General features: G+C 35.7%; 1 protein-coding gene across 1 annotated transcript in view; it reads left to right on the top strand.

Moving 5' to 3' along the window:
* Nucleotides 1–21,183, top strand: part of pabpc1l (poly(A) binding protein, cytoplasmic 1-like) — a 56,402-nt gene extending 35,219 nt beyond the window's left edge. Inside the window, exons 7-16 of the mRNA XM_039736038.1 lie at nucleotides 2,091–2,228; nucleotides 2,299–2,394; nucleotides 2,504–2,770; nucleotides 4,702–4,789; nucleotides 10,700–10,822; nucleotides 10,995–11,137; nucleotides 13,674–13,767; nucleotides 13,942–14,072; nucleotides 14,342–14,420; nucleotides 20,992–21,183. Of these exons, the coding sequence (XP_039591972.1) occupies nucleotides 2,091–2,228; nucleotides 2,299–2,394; nucleotides 2,504–2,770; nucleotides 4,702–4,789; nucleotides 10,700–10,822; nucleotides 10,995–11,137; nucleotides 13,674–13,767; nucleotides 13,942–14,072; nucleotides 14,342–14,401 (1,140 nt within the window). The 3' untranslated portion in view covers nucleotides 14,402–14,420; nucleotides 20,992–21,183. The remainder of the gene's footprint in view (nucleotides 1–2,090; nucleotides 2,229–2,298; nucleotides 2,395–2,503; nucleotides 2,771–4,701; nucleotides 4,790–10,699; nucleotides 10,823–10,994; nucleotides 11,138–13,673; nucleotides 13,768–13,941; nucleotides 14,073–14,341; nucleotides 14,421–20,991) is intronic.
* The last annotated feature ends 1,761 nt before the right edge of the window (nucleotides 21,184–22,944 follow it).

The following is a 22,944-nucleotide window of genomic DNA, read 5'->3' as shown; positions in this document are numbered from 1 at the left end:
GTACCTTCTCAGTCCATGGGCTGAATTATTCGGTATCGAAGTATACATTTTAAAAGGAAAAGCACATTTATAGGGCTTTATGCATGTGTGCACTCGCATGGACACACTCTGGTAGGCTGAAGCAGTAATGTTGGTCCGTCTTAAACACTTTAACACTCTGGTTTAATTTCACTGTTAAGTAGTCCTACACTAAAACCATGCAACTTGTAACACGTGAGAAGGGAATACCCTCTTAGAGACAAACTGCAAAAAAAAAACTGTGGCACACGAAGTGTTGATTTTCTGGAAATAAAGCCATCTTAAATATCTGTATAGCATATTTTTGTATTGTATGTAGTATAATTTTGTTTTTGATGGTACAAGACTGCAGGTTCACCAGCTGTATGTCATTTATTTTAATTAACCTTAATTATTTGGCTGTCCTAATATTTAATGAAACGCTTTATTAAGATGTGTATCAAGGTAACTGAACCAAATTAAGAAATGGGAAAAAAATCTATTTAAATTCAAGATTTATAGAAGATCCCTATATTGACATGTTCAGTAATATTTGAGCCCCTCAAAGGATCTTAGTTTAGCTTGACCACCAAATAAGTGTCCTTCCTGAATGCAGTGAATTGAGGGATCAGTCTGGCTTTTTGCATTCTGCATCTCCGTCAAGTATGTGTTCAAGATAGAATGAATTCCTTGTGTTGTACTAAAAGCCCAGCAAAAGGAACGGCTTCCTTTCCCTTCTTTGCTTATAAGCTCTATAGCTGATTTACAGTGTTGCTGGTACAAAAATAGCATAGAACGTAATGAGCTGAAAGTTGTAGAACTTTGTCCCTATAATTGCAAAATTTAAAACCAGTGTGGTCTACTAAAACATTGTATATGCAAAATCTACCAATGAAAATGTTCAATTGTCACATTTTGTGTTTAATTATAGCCATTTAAAACCATTTCTGTACTATAATAGGGAGTTCTGATTATACAATAAATGAATACAAGAGAACTGAGCTATACTCAATACTGTACTGCATATCCTTCAGTAAAGTATGAAAGCGGATGATACAAAGAAACTGATTGAATTTGATAAGGGTAATATCCCTTACCCATCAGGTGGTAAAGTAAACTGTTACAAAAAAAAATTCTTTTTACAATACCATTCATTAATAATATGAGGTAAGTCAATAGTGCCATCAGCATAGAAAGAGCTTTTATTCTTCAGTTGATAGGCCTCTAGTCATTTACAGAAAACATTAAGCCAATTGTCACACTTTTTTTATATTTTGAATTTTTTCTTTGTTTCATGCCTAAATTAAATCTGTTTCATTCATGCTTTTCAATTAAACTTATTTTAAAAATCATCAGTCTTTTCAAAGAGCACATTTTTTTAAAAAACTGACTTAAAAATAAACTAAAATAGTTTCATCTCTGGCTGAAGGATTACAAAGCTAAGTCCTACATCTGCAATTATCAAGCTTCCAGTCGTGATCTTGAAGTTTCAAGTCAAGTCTTATGTTTTAATGATTACATTAAAGCAAGTCCAGTAGAGTTGCTGGATTTAATAAAGTACAATCGCTAGCTTTGACAGTGTAGAAAAGCTCCAACAACTTGGACAATTTTGCCCTGGCTAGAATGAATGTGCTCTATTAGTTTGCTGGCTTGTAAATCGTGCACCTAGCCATTTTGAGTTGTGTGCTTCCAGTGATTTTTTAGCCTTGCTGGCTGGAGTTCCATAGGGTGGGTTTCTCAAACCCCCATGCTCTGATCTGTTAGTTTCAAGCATTTACATAATTTAATGCTCATCTATATGTAGTTTCTAATGTTCACTTTTTATTAAAAAAAATGTAAGCAGGTCAATGAGAAAGAAATTAACTACATCAATGGGATATCATTTGTATTTGTGAGTTAATAAAATTTAATAAAATACCTTATCTTATAAAAATCGGTAATTCATGAAAATTACTATCCAGCTTCTGTTTTTTAGATTTTATGAAGATAAGCTTTATTAAATAAAGTGAAATGTTTAGTTTTCCTTTTATTATTTAAATAACGTACAGGGTATATTTATATAACTTGTATGAATGTTTCTTTCCTCACATCAGGCTGTTGAGGCAATGAATGGAAAGGAACTAAATGGTAGAATAATTTATGTTGGAAGGGCCCAGAAGAAATTGGAGAGGCAGGGAGAACTAAAGCGCCGGTTTGAGCAGTTGAAACAGGAGAGAATTCATAGATATCAGGTACGTTGTTTAAACTATTTAATGATTGACTTGAGTAATAGCCTGATAGACAAGTGGTACTTTCTTTCAGGGTGTCAATCTATATGTAAAGAATTTGGATGACGGTATTGATGATGAAAAATTAAGGAAGGAGTTTGCACCCTATGGAACCATTACAAGTGCCAAGGTAAAGTGGTGCTTTTTTAATAAATATATATAATATTTTAGGGTTTCTGTTAGTGTTTTGTTTTTTTTTTTTTTTTTTTTTTTAAAAAGTCCTCCTGTTTTTTATAAAGGTAATGACTGAGGCTGGGCACAGTAAAGGGTTTGGATTTGTCTGCTTCTCATCTCCTGAAGAGGCTACAAAAGCAGTAACTGAAATGAATGGTCGCATTGTCAGCACTAAGCCACTTTATGTGGCTTTGGCTCAGAGGAAAGAAGAAAGGAAGGCTATTCTGACAAATCAGTATATGCAGAGACTTGCCAGTGTCCGTGCAATGCCAGGCCCAGTCATTGGTGCATACCCGCAGTCTTCAGGATTCTTCATGTCTGCTATTCCACAGGTATCAAGTATACTTTGTCTCAAAAAATGTGCATCTACAGCAGAGATGTTTTTCACAGTTGAACAGTTATAAATTGGTGGTTCTCAACTCGTGGTAAGTGATGGAACACAAAACATAATGAAAATTCTCAGGGGAAACCTTAGTAATGAGGGCCAATGCAACTGTGGAATGGTCTAGCACTTGGCGAATGCTGTCAGTAGTTGCCCTTTAAAGGACCATTGTTGTATAGTTGCAGTGGCCGGACCTGAATTTCTGTTCTCGGTGCCACACTTAACTCTGCCACCTTCACACACTATACCTCCCCTGATATTACACTCCTGTCTCTCCATTCTAGCATTGTTGTTCTCTTCAGCTTTCACTGCTTGTTCTGATTAGGAGCTTCCCATTGCTCACTTGGGGTTTATATTAAGTAGAGCCTCGTAAGTGCTTGCCTTAACAGGTAATGGCGCTCTATCTATCCATTTAATTTCTTTAAACAATGTAGTCCACAGCTTTGAGGTTAAAAATGGCAGACAAACTATTATGATCTGATTTTGTGATTTGTATTGGATGATAAACAAACAAAGCCAATATGACTAGACAATTGCTTTTAAATTTAGTTTTGAAATTTTGAAGAATTTTGAAATTGTTGTTGCCCCTAACATTACCACTTTTAATCAGAATTAACATGTATAGTGTTCACTGTACAAGTTTTGCATGTTATGTATGGAAATTAGGCTTTGATTTTTTTTAAATATCAATCCACACCACATTACTTGCATAATATCTTTAGACATTAGTTACGTAAGAAAATCTAAACACATACCCACACCTCCACAAACTATCAGTAATCGCTTATTAAAATTCTATAATACAATATGGATGGATGAGCATTACTTTTAGTTTGTTCCTAATCAGGGTTCAGTACTTTAAATTTAGGACTGAACATATTGTGGTATTTTAAAAACATTAAATTCCTGGAGAGGATAAAAAAAAATTATAAAATAGTAGTCTACTGTTAAGCATTTACTTTGATTTTGATAGACCTGCTGTTCACAAATTCTCAAAAAAAAAAAAAAAACCTCAATGTGTTACTACTGTTGCCAGTAACAGAGATCCAAGATCCTGCTGTACTCAGTTTATATTAGTGGGTGGCCAAGAGATGGTATAATGTTTTGGGTAGTGGCCTTGGCTTAGTTTTGGAACTACTACAATGAACTGTTTACATTTAAATGAATGATGCTTGTATCAAAATGTTACACTGTTGACTATTTATCCTTTTATATAACCCATCAAAACATATCCGGTGGAAAGTGTGCTTCATATTTCTGCATATCCAAGATGCTTCAAAAAGAAGGTCATACTAATGTTGAATGCAGTTGTTGTTTACATAAATGTACTATCGAGGCCAAAGGGTAGACAACAAGTAAGCAGGACTTGTGGTTAGTAGAGGTGTGTTTTTTCAATTCAAAGGCTTCACTGCTGTATGCAAAACAATTTGAAAATGGTTTAGTAGCATTTTGGGCACATTCATGTGTTTGGAATGTTGTCAGGATATGACTAGACAACTGACGGTTGCATTATGCAAATATTTCAATATAATTTTCTACTGTTCTAGTTTGTACACATTCAAGGCAGTTTAAATCACTTTGGGTTGTTCTTAAGCAAAATAGGTATTTAATATCCTGCTTTGATAAAGAATAAACATGTTAAACTAAAGGTGGTGCTTCAAAACCTTTCAATTTCTGGAATGCATTTTGCCACAAAGATTGAAAGCCTCTGCTATAGACGCAATTACATATTTTTGCTTATACTGTAATACAGTTGATGTCCATACATTCTCTAATTTTAGGATTAATATTGAGTTTTAGTAATTGATTTTAATATGTATATAATGTCAGGTTGATTTTTGTAAAAAAAAAAAAAAATTTTATTTTTTATTTTTTTTGCAGACTCCGAACAAGCCTTTTTATGCTCCAAATGCAGTTACCCAAATTAGACCTGCACCACGCTGGATTGCTCAGCCACCTCGTCCCCATGGTGTGTAAAGTGTAAAAATAATTTGAGAAAATACGTGCAAGTTACTGAAATATTTAGTCTGGTGTCTGCACAGTTTGTTACAGATTTTCAATTTAATTTAAGCTGCATTTGGTAATGATTTTCTGTTGACACGGTCTTTACAGAAAAATTGGTTTAAATCTGACAGTTGGGCTCAAATGTTGAGCTTTCCAGTTTGTGACAAAAAGCCCACTTAAAAGCTGATGGAACTTAAAGGGTTCATATCAGTTATGCTTAGGCTTTTAATTTGTGAAATGGCAATCAGTATAAAATGCTGATTATTCATAGTAAATTGAAAGTTTATAGGTTTCAAAGAGAAATTGTAGTTTTAGAGTACATTAACAGTAATAAATGTACAAAAATCGCAGTACATTAAATTGCATTAGCACTAGTCTCTAGAATTTCTGTAATCTGTTTAAATCCATACATTAAAATATCAGATTTTTCTATTGTGAGGATATGTTCTAAAATTTGACAACTAGTAGGAAAGGGCTGCTGGTTGTGTTCTGTGGAGACTTTGTGATTAAATTGGCATTATGGTGGTAGAATTGTGTAGATTGACCATGGAATTGCAAAGTGTGTGTTTGGTCAAGCTGCTGGCTGTCATGAACATCAGAATAGTGGAAACTTAATTTAAAAAAAAAACAAACTTTTAACACTATGCAAGTAAACATACAGAATTAGATATTTAAGTTGAGCTAACGTTTAGTTTGATTTCTGTTCTTTCAATGGTTTTTCCACTCCTTTCCCCAGCAGGTAGCAACAGGGAGCCCATTAAAATGCATGTGTATAAGCATAATAGTTTTGGAATAGTTTGCACATAGCTGTAGCATGCATTCAAAATGTAGAGTCTGACTGAATCGAATATACCAAGCTAGATCACGGTAGATGACTGAAACATGGATAGTCCTATCCAAATTGTACTAACCAAATACCGAACAAGTTTCATACAAGGGAGTTTTTCCTTTTACTTTGGGTTGTAATGTTCTTCAGTTGTCTGGTTCCAGTCCTTTTTCTTTTTTCCTAGTTCACCAGATCACATTGTGACACAACTTCTCCAAAAGTAAAGCTAGCTCCAACCTTAAAACAGTCTTCAAAACTTAAACACAGCTTATGTGAATATTTTTTACTTATTAATAGTCTGAATTATTTCAATGAATTTATTAAATATCATACTATGAATACTTTATGGCATTTCATCATGAAAATACACTGCTCAGAAAAAAATTAAGGGAACACTTAAATCACACTGGATCTTGATGAACAAAATATTCAAGTGGAAAATCTTCACTGAATAACACTGAAAACAAAATGTAACAATGATCAATGAAAACCAAAATCGCCCACCCATCGAGTGATTTTCGGTGTGATGTTGAACAAATGTCAAAAATTGAAATCGCAGCCTGATCCAACTTGAGTGAATTTCATCAAGGCAACTCCTAATGTGACTCAGTAATGTGTATAACCCCCACGTGCCTGTATGCATTCCCGACAATGCCTGTGAATCTCCTCCCAGACCTGAATCAGAACATAAGTGAGCTCCTGGACAGTCTGTGACTATACTTAGCAACATCGGATGCATCAATACATAATGTCAGAGCTTCTCGGATGGATTAAGGTGGAATATGCAGGTTAGTCAGTATCATCGTCTTCATCATCCAGGACTTGCTTTCACACTCTGTCTGCATGAAGTCAGGCATCCTACATCAGGAGGAACCCAGGGCTCACTGCAACAGATTAAGGTCGGGCAATGGCTCCAAGGATTTCATCGTGGTACCTAACTGGTACCAGACACTTATGGAGTCTGTTTCTGATTGTTTTGACAGAAATATGAACACCAGTAATCGGCTGAAGGCCACTTTGTAGGGCTCTGGTAGTGCTCCTTCGGTTTCTCCTCGCACAAAGGAGGTGGTACCAGTCCTGCTGCTGGGTTGATGCTCATCTATGGGTCTCTCCAGCTGTCTTTGTAATGGTCCAGCTCTACTTGTGTAACTGCCCATCTCCTGGTATCTCCTTAATGCTGTTGAGACTGTGCTGGAAGACACAGCAAACATTCTTGATGGCAAACGATTCAAAAACCGAGGTCATTGTTTTTAGTCCCGACTGCAAACAGACTCCACCCCTTGACCTCGACTCTCTTCCCATTCCAGTAACTTCTTCTGTCTCCAATCTTGGAATCAAAATGGATACAGTCCTGAAAATGGATGCTCAAGTCAATAGCACAGTAAAATCCTGCTTTTTTCCATCTTAGGCGAATCGCCAAACTCAAGCCTCTTCTGTCTAACCACCTCCTGGAATCAGTAATTCATGCATTCATTACATCCCGGCTTGACTACTCAAATTCCTGCCTATATGGTATCAGTAAGGCCACTCTTTCTAGACTCCAACTGGCTCAAAATGCAGCTTCAAGGCTTCTAACTGGAAGCAGCAGAAGCCAACACATTACACCAATTTTAAAAACCCTACACTGGCTGCTGGTTAGATTCAGAATTGATTTTAAGATGCTTCTCTTAACCTATAAGGCACTAAACGGTCTAGCCCCCTCATATTTGAGTGTCTTGCTCCATCCTCACAATCCTTTTCGTGTTCTTAGATCCGCAGATCAGTTGCTCCTAACTGTTCCCAAGGCACGTTTTAAAGCTCATGGTGAAAGGGCTTTTTACGTCTGTGCACCCAGGCTCTGGAACTCCCTACCTTTAGTGGTTAGAAAAGCCACCTCAGTCGCCTCATTTAAATCACACCTAAAAACACACTTCACATTGGCTTTTACTTCTTAACCTGTCTTATTTTCACTTGTTTCTTCCTATTTCCCTATTTTATTGGGTCCTCTGACCTGTTTTTAGTATCTCTGTTTTAATTTCTCTCTTAATGTTTGTGTTTATTTTGTTTTTAGTCTTGCTTCTTTTTAACTGTTCAGCGCTTCGGTCAGTTGTAATGCTGTGTTTTTAAGCACTCAACAAATAAAAATGGCATGGCATGCGTGGATATGCCATCCTGGAGGAGCGAGACTACCTTTGCAACCTGAATCGGCTCGAGGTACCGCCTCATGCTATCAGTAGTGACAAGGATTCTAGCAAAATGCAAAACTGGAGAAGTATCCGTCAAAGGCTATGGAGAAAACAATTCTGTGGCCACCACCTGCAAAATACCTCTTGAGAGTTGTCTTGCAGTTCCAGTGCACCTGTTGTCACTTTCATTTGCATCAAAGCAGGTGAAGCTGGTTCACAATCACTTATGCTTCCAAAATGGGCAGATCTTAAGTAAACCTAAAAATTTAGCAGAACACAGCATATGTTTGCATACATTTTTACTTTTAATGTCAAACATTTGTCAATTTAAAAAAAAATTATTAGTAAAGTAAAAACATGTATATATACACAAGTGGAAGTAAAATAACATGAAGTAAAAACAAAGTAAAACAATTTGTATAAAAAATATGTAAATGCGGGTGTAATTTTAATGTCATGGGATATGTATGTAAAGTGCTTGTGGCACGATGAATTGATTTTAAAACTGTCCATAATCTTGTGTGTGTGTTTTTTTTCCCCCATCTTTGAAATAACTATTTAAACTCAATTGAAATTGCATTCATTGTAATGTTTACCAAACATCTTGAATACAAGGTACACCGCCAGAATTTTTTTGAACAGTGGGCTTTTATTGTGAAGACAGGAGCACTGATTGAACAGAAGTTGTTCTAAGTAGATCACAAAGAACAAATGCAGTGTGCAAAGAACACAGGTTAATGTTGCAATATAAATACAAAGTTTAATGTAGGCTATAAAATTGGCTATTTGACTACAGATGAAGTAACAAGTTAAGTACATAATGTTAACCATTCAAAATTGCTAATACTTGGTCACATCCTTTAAAGTGAAAAGGCAAGACATCTCTTAGTACCAGCAATGACAATTGGAGTTATGCAAAGAATTGTGCCATTCAGCTGGGGATGCTGTTTGGGACAGTGCTGTCCAGGAAGTCAAATCACTGGCCTAAATGTTGTGTTGTCGTAAGGTTAGAAATTAATTCTTTAGCAATTCTTAATAATTAACAATAGAGAAATACAGGCTGATCATTGGTAAAATAATGACCCTCCTTGGTTTGGTGTAGTATGAAATGGAAAGAGCAAGACACTGGAATTTTGCCCTAATCCCATTGCACAGATTCTGACAGCTCTTCATTTCTCAACAAGGCTGCCAGGGCCAAATCTGTGCCTGTAGTGACGCATTTACTAAAGGTAGGGTTGAAAGGAATTTTGTCTTGTTTCACATCCTGGAATAATATCCCTGATGCTCACCCTCTTTTCTTAACTCGCCTTGAAGTCTTTGAGTGTACTGGTTACGGGCACAAAGATGTCCAATTACATTCCCTGTATCTTTTTATTGCACACATGAGCTGGTCCTTGGTTGATGGTTTTGCAGTATGCATAATGTACTGCATCATTGAGGGCCACTTCAGCTCAGTGGGATTAAGATCTGGAGACCTGTAGAAACAAAGTGCTTTTCACACCTTTATACAGTATTAATGTATATCCTCTGCTTGCTTGTAGATTAGCTGTTTTATCTATTTTAAGATGTAAAAGACCCCACCTACTTGGGCACAGGTATATTAGTTGGAAAGGCAAATCTAGCAACTTTGTATTTGAATCTTTTTTATATCTCTGATATGCCTTCTGTTTAAATATTTGTGAAATAATAAACAATTAATAAGTGAATGTTAGATTCAAGTGGCCTCCTTCACAAATCTCAACAATCATGAAAGAAAATATAATGCTGATTACTGAAAGTAATACTAAGGTAAGCTGCTAGCCATGTGCTTGCTCCAAGCTCATATCGGTGTGGAGGTGTTGCTTGTCATCAGTAAGAATAAAAGTGACAAAACCGCTGAGTAAGGATTTTGATATCCTGCTGTCAGCAGGAATGGGCAAGGGCCAACAGGTTATCAACACATAATTTGAAATGGGTTTCATTCAGACTTGAACAGGAAACAAGCAGTCAAAGCAATACTAAATCTTTACTCCTACCATTATGGGTCATCCACTAGACTAGACTATGCAGAAAGATTTACGATATTTAAAGGGTACTACAGAGAGTTGAATAGTAATGCTGCAGTTTCCATGTTTTTGATAAGGTGGACTCTTAAATTGCAGGTGACATTTACTTAGCCTAAATGTACAGTAGGGTACCCTACTGAAATTTATTGGCGAAACTGCCACATTGTCACCAGTGGTGCAAAAGAGAATGTGCCGCATTTCAGTTTTACGGTTTTACATACAACTGGAAAGGACTGACCATCTTTATTTGGGGAATAAAATGACATAGAGCACATTTACTTTATCCCCTTAGACTGTATATGAACACAGCCCAGTTCAATGATAGTTTACTATAGAAAACTTCCCATGCTCCCATGTGTGTAGCAGAGGACTAACACATTTAACAGGTAGTCTAACACAGGAGTCTTTTAATGTGACCCAGCATGATTCCGACTTTGAATTCTCAATGACCATTGAAGCCCTACATGTGCTATAGATATCGGATATAAAAATACAGTTCCTGGTAAATGTCCTGGATTGTGTTTTTATATATATGTATATGTGTGTGTGTGTGTGTGTGTGTGTGTGTGTGTGTGTGTGTGTGTGTGTGTGTAAAAAAAAAAAAAAGTAGGCTCATTGAAACTTAGACCATGTTTGTTCACATGGTTGCATTACAATTTGTAATTGTAGCGCTATTAGTTTCCAGATTAAAAATAATTTGTTAATTTTTATGTAAATTAAGCAATTTCTTTCTGATAATTTCTTAAAAGCACTTCATATCACTCATCTTAACATGCTGGTAAGTTATATTATTGCTCTGTTTTACAGTTATGCTTTGATTCTTTACCCCCGTTAAACAGCATATCAAGCACCTGGGCCCTTAGTGAGAGCAACTGTTACAAGGCGACCTTCAACTCCTATTAGCACTATGAGGCAGGCATCTACACAGGCTCCCCGTGTCATAAGTAACACACAGAGAATGGGTATGTATGTTTAATAAGCTCTGGAGAAACTGAAGCATGTCATCCTGTTGTGTGGTGTTTGTTTTTTTGTTTCTCCCCCCAATTTTTCAAACTTCTTATTGGGAAATCTTTGGATGCTTGTGAGCTGTATCATATTCAAAAATACCTAGAAACATTTAGTTTACTTTTTCAGCCAATATAGGAACACAGACAACTGGTGGCCGTTCTGCTCTAGGTACTCCAATGGTACGAGGCATTAATCAGTACAAGTATTCTCCAGGAGTTAGGAATGTACAACATATTCTGACAGTTCCAACACCAGTGGCTACACAACCAGTAAGTACCAGTACTGTGTTAAAATTCAAGAATACGTTTCAATATTTCAAGTGCAAATCGATACGAAAACTTATTTTATAAAAAAAAAAATAAATAAATAAAATTGCTGATGGAAATTAGAGTTTTTCATTGTTGGTAACAAGCAGTGGTTGTGAAGAGATGCAGTGTATAAGAGGAAAAAATTCATTCAACATTGTGTACTAAGAGGCCATTAAGAGTTTTGTTTTTTTCTTTTTTGTATCTAGGTTTTGACAATTCTAATGCAACATTTCACAAAATTTCACATTTATGCAGTATTTTGTATTTAATTTCCTAAAATTTTGTATCTGTGCTTGTGAATTCTGACATTAGGATTATGTACTGCTGCCACATGGGCTTGAGAGTACTGTATTTTCAAATGTGCCATGTTTTGAAAAGTTCTTACCCTTCTAGAAATGTGTTGGCTATTACTTTGGCTTTGAGGAATGAAGCAGAAAGCATTTTTCTCCTTTGTTCATTATAAATAAGTGCTTTAACATATTTGGGACTTTACATTTAAGCTACAGTTGTGTGTATGGATTTTTAATCTTTCTTTTGAAGAGCATTTTGAGATATTTTGGGCATTTTTCTACTTTAAGAAGCTTTTTTTTTTTTTTTTTTTGGCCATTTTAAGTGCACTGAATTATACCATTAGGTCTGGGTGGTATGGTTGAAAGTGTTATCTCCATATATATTTCAATTTCATTTTATACCAATTATTCATTTCCTGGTGCTCAGTTTAAACCCAGAAGAAACCAAAAAAGGTATGGTGTAATATACTGTACTAAATCTGATTTTTGGGATTCTCTGTACTGAAAAACAATCTTTGGGGAGCTGGTGGCAGGGATGCACAGCACCTTTTTGGCCAAAAGAATCACTCTAAAGGATGATTTGTGGATCATCCACTGGGTTGGACAAAATTACTAGCTATAGTTAACATGAGATTAATTAGCACAGCAGTGATAATTATTGGCGTATGCATTAAATGGTTTGTTCTCCACCAAAGGTTGTTTGTATTTTAAGGAAATAAGAATTAACACACAAAAAAAAAACTAGAATACAAATGTAATTTTATTGCACTTGCATATATAATTTTAGGAATACATAAACTAAAATTTACAGTAAATAAGTTGAAAGCTCCAAGACCTCTATAAAATAACATTAAGAGATAGATATAAAGAAATCACAGAAGAGATTATGGAGATTTGGGGTATTGTAAGGCGAACATTGTATATTATGACAAAACCAAAAAAAGGTTAACATTCTGGTCACCTTTTTGAGACATAAGTCAACAGTCAGACTGTCCCAAGATGGCAGAAGCAGACTCGAAGGTTACTGACCCAGAAGTGAAGTCACTGGTGCTGCCGGCCATCAGATCAGTCAGTGAACATGGAGAAGCATTGGGCAACAGCACCAACCTTTGACTCATGGTGGAAATACAATTTGAGCCACCAAGTTGCCTCACAAGCCCCAATACCTCAAAGTGCATTGTGTAATAAGGTTAGGTCCAGTAAGGAGCGGAGATACTATCATTGAGTGTAATGAGAAACTGAGTTAATTTAGTTTCAAATAGGAACATGATCAGTTTAAAATGCTATTGAGAGTACTTTAAGGTTTCTGTCAGCTATTGTTAATAAAGTACTTCAGGGAGTAGAATTAGAGACAAATTACTGCCCATTCAAAAAATACTTATTTAATGCTCACAAATTGCCTACTCATGTCTTTAAATGTACATATGTACCTTTTTGAAGTTACTGTGTTAGCCTGTAATTACCTAATGCGCATGCAATACTGTATGTTTGGATGATTGAACTGCTCCGTTTTAAAGTTTTGGGTTTTACCTATTCGGTGTCTGAGTGTTGAGAAAGGTGCCTACAAATAAAATGTAGTATTCTTATTATTAAGTTTAGGTTGAAGTATATTATTTGGAAGTGACCTGCTGTGTACTGGTGGTATTTTGTGATTATCAGTTATGTTTTTATAATGTTTGCCATTTGTTAATATTGCTTGAGACCTCAGAATTCAAAGTAGCTCTACGAATATGTACATTTGGGAGCATTACCCAAAAGGAGGTAGAACGATAAATACAATTTATTTCTGTTAAAATCATATTAAAGACAGGACATTTTTACTTGCCTCTTGCTGTGCTCTACTTTAAGATTGAAGCAAAACGAATGAAATGGCACATTATGAATAAAATGTAATTATAAAAATATTTCCACACCCACCTATTTATGGTCAACTTTTAGAATGGAGCACCAGTATTGTTTCAGTTGTAGTCAGTTTCCGAGTCTTTCCAATTAATGTTTCTAAGTAAGATTACGTGATATTGTGACTTCAGGTTTTTCATTTCAGAGTCCTAGGTTTTCTTCAATTTTACAGGTATCTCATCTACCAAATGCAGTTTGCTTAAAATATTGAATTGATGCCACATGCCTTTTGTCATGTTTTGAATATTTTGATCTTGTGTGGTTTAATGTTTTTGGTGTAACTAATTTAATCCAATTTCCTCTTTTAGGTAATGGAACCAGCTGTTCGTGTACATGGGCAGGAACCCCTCACTGCCTCCATGCTGGCTTCGGCACCTATGCAAGAACAGAAGCAAATGCTGGGTGTGTGGTGGACTGAAATTGTGGTTCACACAATGGTTTGCTGGTGGATGGAGAATGTGAATGATTGTTTTATTGGCTAATGCAGCAGAAATTATTTTTGTGGATTTACCCCTGTAAGTACATATATTTGGAGTACTGATCATGTGTTTAATTGGCTAATTGGAATTGTTTTAGGTGAGCGTCTCTACCCTTTGATCCATGCCATTCATCCTTCACTGGCTGGCAAGATTACTGGCATGTTGCTGGAGATAGACAATTCTGAGCTTTTGCACATGCTTGAGTCACCAGAGTCTCTCCATTCTAAGGTAAGGTGTTGTGTGGGGTTTTTTTTATTTTTTTTTTTTAAGCTGGTATGTATTAGTTTGCAAGGTTCTATTTAATATGTTAAAACAATTTGCTTTCTTTGGACAAAAAATAGTTTAATCAGCGAATGTTTTTTTTCCTTACTGCCAAAATTCAGAGAACTTATCCAAAAACATTCTGTCATGTTAATGTTTGCTATATTTATTTTAAACATAAGCACCAGATGTCTGTTTTACAAACTTACATTTGTAATTTTGTTTGTTACTGTCAGGTTGATGAAGCAGTAGCCGTACTACAGGCACATCAGGCTAAAGAAGTGTCCTCAAAATAGCTATGCAAAAGCAGTTCAGGTGAACAAGTGCTTTTTTTTTTTTTTTTAATTTTGATATTCTATCAAGAAGAAGAACATACACAGGCATGGACCGCAATAGAAGTAAAATCCTGCAGTACTTCTTTGTATTCCTTGCTTTGTGCTCCAATAAACACACGTTATCGGCAATACACTAATAACCCAATTGTGCTCCACTCACTTAGAATCTGGAACCAATGAAGAAAGCATTTTAAGACGGAGAAGCTTCTTTCTGTGGCACCCCTGCAAAAGAACCACCTCTTTCAACCCTCACAAACATATGCAGTTTTTAATATCTGGAAAAAATTTGGAATTAACTTGCTTAGAGATCTTTATATAGACAACGTCTTTGCATCCTATGAACAATTACATTCCAAATTTAACATTCCAGCTACAAATTTCTTTCACTATCTTCAAATCAGGAACTTTGTTAAACAGAACCTTCCAGATTTTCCTCATCTTGCACCCTCATCCACGCTGGAAAAATTATTGCTCAATTTCAAGGAGTTAGACTCCATCTCTACAATATATAAAATCCTTTTACAATCCCTTCCTTTCAAAGATCCAAGAGGACACTGGGAAAATGACCTCTCAATTAATATATCAGAAAAGGAGTGGAAAGTAGCAATGCAGAGAATTCACTCAAGCTCCATATGTGCAAAGCATACAATTATACAACTCAAAATTATATATCGAGCACATCTGTCTCGACTAAAACTCTCCAATGTTTCCAGGGCATGATCCAACCTGCGAACGTTGCAACCAAGCCCCAGCCTCACTAGGTCACATGTTCTGGGCCTGCTCCAAATTAACATTATTCTGGACAAAAATTTTTAATTACCTCTCAGACAGTCTTGGACTCACAATCCCTCCTAACCCATTAACAGCTGTGTTTGGGGTTCTTCCAGAGGGTCTTAAAGTGGAGAAAGACAAACAAATTGTGATTGCATTCACTACGCTGTTGGCACGCAGACTTATTCTGATAAACTGGAAGAACCCAAACTCTCCTCTTTTAAGTCAGTGGGAAACTGATGTGTTATATTATTTAAAATTGGAAAAAATCAAATACTCAGAGGATCTGTGCAGACTTTTTTCAAAACATGGCAGGACCTAATCAGTAATATTTTGAAATGATTTTATAAAGCACAGAGAATTTGTTGATTTTAGGTATTTTTAAAAACCTTAAATTTTACACCGTTTGGCTTGCTCTCTCTCTCAAGGGTGGGGATCGATCTGCTCTTAGCATAATTCTTTTTTTTTTGTAAAAACTTGATTGCTATGTATTGATTGTAATAAAATTAATAAATAAATAAATATAAAAAAAAAAGATATTCTATCAAAACCTGAGATTACAGTGGCATAATTTTCAATTGGACTGTAACCTACCTAAAGGGGCAAAGAACCTTTTTAAACACTTGAAGCCCCTTTAAGTTCAAAGGGAAGTTCTCTGCATTATTCAATTTTCTGTTGTTCTTAAGCACATGCAGCCCTCCCGTTTTTGATTTTTTGTTAGATATATAATCGGTTCTGAAACACATTGCTTGTCTCTTTACATTTTTATACACACATTCAGAACATGTGTGTTTTTTATAGTGAATTAATAGGTTGATTTGAGTATACATAAACCTAGAGCATTATGTAATCAACTAAATCACATGCTAAAAAGACAATGTGGGTAGTTTTTTGTTAGATGTTTTTTTGGGTTTAGTTTTTAATCCCATGCTTGATTTCATTTTAAATAACAAAATGTTTGGGAAATACCAGACATGTTTCAACAATGATGTCTTAGTCAGCATTGTCTGATGCATCTACAGTGCATCCAGAAAGTATTCACAGCACATCACTTTTTCCACATTTTATGTTACGGCCTTATTCCAAAATGGATTAAATTCATTTTTTTCCTCAGAATTCTACACACAGCACCCCATAATGACAATGTGAAAAAAGTTTACTTGAGATTTTTGCAAATTTTATTAAAAATAAAAACTGAGAAATCACATGTACATAAGTATTCACAGCCTTTGCCATGAAGCTCGAAATTAAGCTCAGGTGAATCCTGTTTCCCCTGATCATCCTCGATGTTTCTTCAGCTTAATTGGAGTCCAGCTGCGGTAAATTCAGTTGATTGGACATGATTTGGAAAGGCACACACCTGTCTATATAAGGTCCCACAGTTGACAGTTCATGTCAGAGCACAAACCAAAGGAAGTCAAAGGAATTGTCTGTAGACCTCGGACAGGATTGTCTTCAGGCACAAATCTGGGGAAGGTTACAGAAAAACTTCTGCTGCTTTGAAGGTCCCAATGAGCACAGTGGCCTCCATCATCCATAATTGGAAGAAGTTCGAAACCACCAGGACTCTTCCTAGAGCTGGCCAGCCATCTAAACTGAGCGATCAGGGGAGATCAGACCCTGTCATAAGATGTTTCTATGCACATGGTGTGCTGTTTTAAAAATTATTTTCATTTTGACAAGACAATTCTGTTTTTCTCAAATGTGAATTCTGATGATACAACTGACCTAGCACCTTGAGCTCATTGTTGCTGAACTGGAGGAGGAGCTGGCTGGCCTGCATTGTAACAGAGAATTGTAGGATCTGGCCCAGGCCTACTTTAAAGAGAATGTGTAACATTCAGAAAAAGAAGAAAAAAAACCTCAAAGTATGTTTAGTTGAATGTTCTTCCAAAATCAGAAGGTTATTCCAAGCCATACATCAGTCCAAGGAAATTCTAACCCATAGTCTATCAGAACCTCCCACATTCTTTCCAAAAAAAAAATCCGCTATATCAACTTTTTTGTTCATCTGATAGCATTATGCAGGTGGTGTAGGTTTTTCCAGACACAGGAGGCCTCAACCAACCCTCTTTCACTTTGTGTTCGTCACTGCCTTCAGCTTTTGAGTTCAGTACATCTCATCCCTTAATTCTTATTGCCCCCTGAGACAGTTGCTTCTTTCCATTCAGTTAAAAGAATTTTACTACCGTAAACAGACTTTTCTTAACTATTACCAGATCATGGTAGAAACAGACACTGAACACAAAATACACATGACAACCATTACAGGTTTATTGTAAAATACTTTATTTGTATTTCTCAATTAACCAGTAAGTAGTTCACAAATGACCGGTCTATCGACAGTAACTTAAACTTAAATTTCCACTTCATTAGATAGAGGCAGGCATGAGCTCACACTTTGAGATTGCTCAAACATCCTGTTGTGGTTTCTGTCTTGCGCTGGATTTTGCTAGAACAAGTTAGCAAATAAGTGGGATGTGCAACCAGAAGTATGGAGGGCATGCTTCAGTTTTCCACCATATTGCTACCTCTTACCATTTTCAGAAATGTCTTTATGGTATCCATTACCACAGTGGTAAAATGGGTCATGTTCTCATAAACCCAGTCAACAGTATAGATTTCATGGTTTTGAAAATGGAGGTACAAATAAAAGTATTAATTATATTGTGTTGGTGCTCATTCAGTTGTTGGATGCTACAGAAACTGCTGGTTGCTCCTGTATTGCTGGACAGGAGATGTTTATTTTTAAGACTATTTTTGTAGCAATTAGAATTTTACATCACATCTTGGCAAATGTGGGTACTGACTGTCATATTTAATATAGTGTCTATCAGGTTTGTACCATAGAAATTGATCTTTGAAGTGGTGTATTTGTGCCACCACACTGAACTGCTTTATGACATGGAGATCTGGTAGCAGACAATGTAGTGAAGTACACTTTTGAAAAATTGAATAATTTTAACACTGAATCCCTACTTCAGTTTGTTGTTGCCTAGTCTGTCCTGCAGAATGTAATACACTTTGTTCTGTCTGTCACCATTTTATTGTAACTGGTGCAGTTAAAAGGTTTCTGGCGAGTTGGATTTTGGTTCAAAGGGTATATACAGTATTCTGTTACACTCTCCATTACAGGACTAATCTGATTCATACTATTATTCCAAAAATTCTTCCATTTCTGCAAGCCTACTGCAACCAGGCCTTATTTGTTGTGGTGAAGTATAGTTCTACCATTATTCTACCATTATTCTAAACTCTAGGGAATTTTAAATGTGGTCATCTTTAACATCAATTTTTACAGAGCTTAGATAAGAAAATCTGCTAAATGGATCTCCTGTTCAGTTGTAAATTATTTTCATGCAGTCCTATATTCTGTCTCATTCATATTTTAAGACTGGTGTAGAGGATTTTTTTGGGGGCTGGGCTGGGCTGGATGCTTTAGAAAGTCTTGTTCTGAAGCAGTTTTTAATACACTCTTTGATCATTGAAATTATTGTAAGAATAAGTGGGAGCCCAGGGAGGGGAGGGATTACAAGGCACTGCCACGGCACATGTTCCAAGTTTGACTATATCAAATGTTAACATGCAGGAAAGGATTTTTTTTCTTTTACTCTTTCTTTGGTAGGATGTAAGCAAATTTGTTCAATATTTTTTTGTCCATTCTGAACCATATTGTACAGTTGGGTCTCCATATTTGCTGAATCTGTATTCAGATTCAAGTATTCACAGGAGCCAGTGGACATCACTTCCTTTGATACCTATCCCCAAACTCCCCATCCAAAGCTCCACAACAAGGAGCAAAGATGTTCAGTTTGGCAAACTGTGGCTAGGCTTTGCATGATACCAAATGCCAGGTGGAGGGCTACTATGAAGATGACAAAAATGTGATGTGAGCAATTTAAATTCAAGGAGAATCTCATACATTTAAATTTTTTTTTATGTCCGCTTCCTAGCAGGATGTTTCTGCAGTATAAAAATACACCAGCCCTGCAACATGAATTTAAGCCTCAATTGATCCTTTATCTAAAGGAATCCTACAGCAGGCAATTAGCCCAGTGTGCTGCTACCTATTCATTTAAACGGTATATGTGTAATTAAGTTGCATTTTCTGTCCTTTCAGATGTATAAATGTACTATAAAACTGCATGTTTAGGTGAAAACGATATCAGATTTTAGTTTTTGTAGGTGGTATTGACACGTAACTCCCATGAATGTCCAGAGACCTTTTCTCAATTTACCTCCATCTCTTGCAACATAGCCTTTTAAATTGTGTGTAGTCTGGTTGTGATCCATCATATCAGAAGCTTTTTTTTAATGTCTTTCAGTGTGTTTTTATTTCCAGACCTGAAAAATACCCTAATGAATATACAGAAATTCACACATTTACCCTAGTCATTTTTGTTTTACTGTTTATTTGCATACTCCATTCATAAGGTTCAAACTGCATAGATTTTATCACTTTAAAATGTAGAATTATCTTCAATTTTAGAGAAAATGCAAAACAATATTTCTTAAGCTAAGGGTTTAGTGTTTCCAATTCAGTGCTGCCCACAAGACAAATGTTTTTGCAGACTTTTTTTTTTTTAAATACTTTAATGACTTACAGTGCAAACCACCAAGTAACTGTTTTTAAATCATGACATTGGAACAATTTCTTAACCACCTGTATAACTGTAGCAACTCCTATTTAAATCCTTTTGAAAGAACACTTGAGTAACCTGTTATAAATGCCAATTTTTTTTTATCCATCCATTATCCAACCCACTATATCCGAACTACAGGGTCATGGGGGTCTGCTGGAGCCAATCCCAGCCAACACACGGCACAAGGCTCTTGAGATATATACACACACACACACACACACACACACACACACAGAGTTCTGTATAATGCTTACAAGTCTTGATGGAAGACTAAAGAAAAGGAATAAAATGTTTTTAGGAACACATACTGTGTGAAAGTAATGATTTAACTTTCTGATATGCAAATGTACATAAGAACCATATGTCTGAATAGTACATTTTACAGTAGAAAAACGAGTCTCTCATTGTACCCTAAATATACATTTGACTAAGGGATTTTACATTATGGCTAAATGTACCAACACTTCTGTCAGCATCCAGAATACTTTGTTAGAATAACTGCTTGACTCAAGTTGATGTCCTTAATTTTTTACTTTAAAGAATCGGGGAGGGGGAAAAAAAATTCAGTGTTCATCATATAATTAAGCAGGGAATACGCATATTCATGCAGTGCACTCATTTATAAAAGTGAAATATATGTATGTCTTTTATCAGACTAAACTTTTTTTGGTTTTAGGTTACATATCTCAAAATATATATTGCAACAGTGGTGTTTTACTTTCAAGCATTAAAGTAATGTAATTTGATACTGTTGCTGCTGGATGAAATTTTCCTGTAGTTTACTGTTTCTAGGTAGGTTTCAGCAGTGCAAATCTCAAACTGTAACATTTGCTTCCTACATTTCAGTTGATTTTAGGACATCTATCTATAGTGAAACAGTAGATTCTAGTAGAAGGACCTCTAACAAATTTTTAAATGTAGAGAAATATGATTTATTAAATCTAATTTGTATGAGCAGTTTGAGTCGGTATTTAATAAAGGGGGGTGGGGTGGGGGAGAGAGAAATACGCAGAGAACTTCATTTTTTCCTGTATTAGTAATTTTCTATGATAGCTGCTTCTACCTACTTAATGGGAATAATCACTGAAGAATTTGCCACTGATGTTTGTCTTCCATTTCTCTCCTTTGATTCTTCAGGTTGATGGAACAAAGATTCCAGCTAAAGGAATACTCTCCTAACAAAATTTTGGCAGACTGTTTTGAAGTTGTAAGTTTAGGTTTGTGGAAATGATGTTCTGTTCTAGTGGTTATGAAAGCTGAATATTCATGTTTTGTTTGGGCATTAAATAAAAAAATGAAGTTAGTATTACTAAACTGGATTTTCTTTAATTTCCCCCTGAATGTTTTATAGGGTTTATTAGCATTGTTAAAACTGAATGTAACAAGAATTTAAGTGTTTGCTGGGGATGGCAGGCTAAATAACTACATACATTGTGTCGCTTCATTATTAAAGAATTCTGGTATCTATACTGCCTTCCATCCATTGATATTTCAGTACAACAATGTAGGTAGCAAAGGAGTTACTTTTATTTGGCATATACAGATTCAACCAAAGACTAAGTTTCCACGTACCTGCTTCCTTAACTGACAAAGCTTCAAAGTTCTGTACAACCACATTTGAAAGGATTTGCTGAAAAGCAGTTCACAGTATATAATAGGATAGCTGCCTTGACTGCAGAAACTACTGGCTAAAAACAAAGTTCTAGGCCTATAAAATTGTTTTGCAACTAAGCTGGGTGCCTTTTGTCAGTGATCTGGATTTCTGGCTTAAATTGGAATGTTGAGGTATACTAGTCAAAATTATCCATCACTGTGAACATGTCCATATGATACATGAGTTGTGCCTGTAAAGTGGCAGGGCATATGACCCTTAATCCAAAAATCTTAACTTTTAGACAGATGAGTTTGCTAAAATGCAGCTTTCACTGCATCTGGAATTTGAAACTTAAGTGATAAACTTCCCAGTCATATGCCCTCTCTTCACAACCAGAGCTCTTCCAAAGCGTTTTGAGTAATTTGTGAAACCTTACCTGAATTGATCTGTAAAAACAATCGCTGTTATTTTGATATGTATCATCAAGCAATAGTTTTAAACTACCTCTGCACTGTAGGCTGAAATACCAAAATGTTGGGGTAGGGTGTACTTTAAGACCTCTAAAATGCTGCCATTTTTGCCGGCAGTGTCAAACCTCGGATTATTTTTCAGGCCTTGTACCGTAATGTCATTAATTCTTAATTACACTTACAAGTTTTTCTTAATTCCACATTTAACGAGCCAAGATGTATCATTTTTGTATAAAGTGCTCTTGTGTAATATGTTAATGCGGTCCCCACATTTTATTTCTAACTATTAAGGCATGTGCTTGGCATACATTTTAAACTGGCACATTGTGTTTAATGTGATGTTACATTTAAAAGCATATTTCATAATTTCTGTGATTATGTGCCAAAACATCCAACTGACAGGAGGGTTATTAGGGGAAATTTATAACTTACACTCGCATACAGTGCTACACTAATGTTCATAATTCTTGCAGTTCCACTTAAAGATGCAACCATCTTTGTAAAAATTAAGGTGGGTACTTTATAACTGGAGACAGATTTTGGCCTTCAAGTTAACTTAGAGCACTTTGCTTTTGTCAAGTGGCAACCATTTTCATTCATTTCCTTTTGTTAAAGATGCATAGCTGAGGATTTATGTATGGGATCACTTGCTTTTAAATATCTATTTGTGAAAATTGTCATTTTTACTTTGAGAAAAATAATAGCACTGGACATGGTCATTTGGTTTTGTGTAATTAGCTGTAAGGTAGACCATTATGTACAGTGAGTTTGAGACTGCCAGTTTGAAAATGTCTGTAGGGCTACTGTCAAAAACAACTTATTCCAGCAATCTTAAAGTGACTTTTGGTTCAGTTATAACTACCCCAATTTTTTTGCATCCATTTGTAAAATCTCCAATGTGTACCTATAGCTTTGAGTAGCTACAGTAGGTGATTGCGAAGAAATTTTGTAAATTCACAATTACCTTACCTTGCTTGTTGCTTCAAATTTTGTATTCATATCACCATTGTTTTGCTCAACTACATG

This window comes from Polypterus senegalus, chromosome 14 (genome assembly GCF_016835505.1).
Source record: "Polypterus senegalus isolate Bchr_013 chromosome 14, ASM1683550v1, whole genome shotgun sequence".
NCBI lineage: Eukaryota > Metazoa > Chordata > Cladistia > Polypteriformes > Polypteridae > Polypterus > Polypterus senegalus.
The sequence above is the reverse complement of the archived record's forward strand: the minus strand, read 5'-3'. Positions and strand labels throughout refer to the sequence as shown.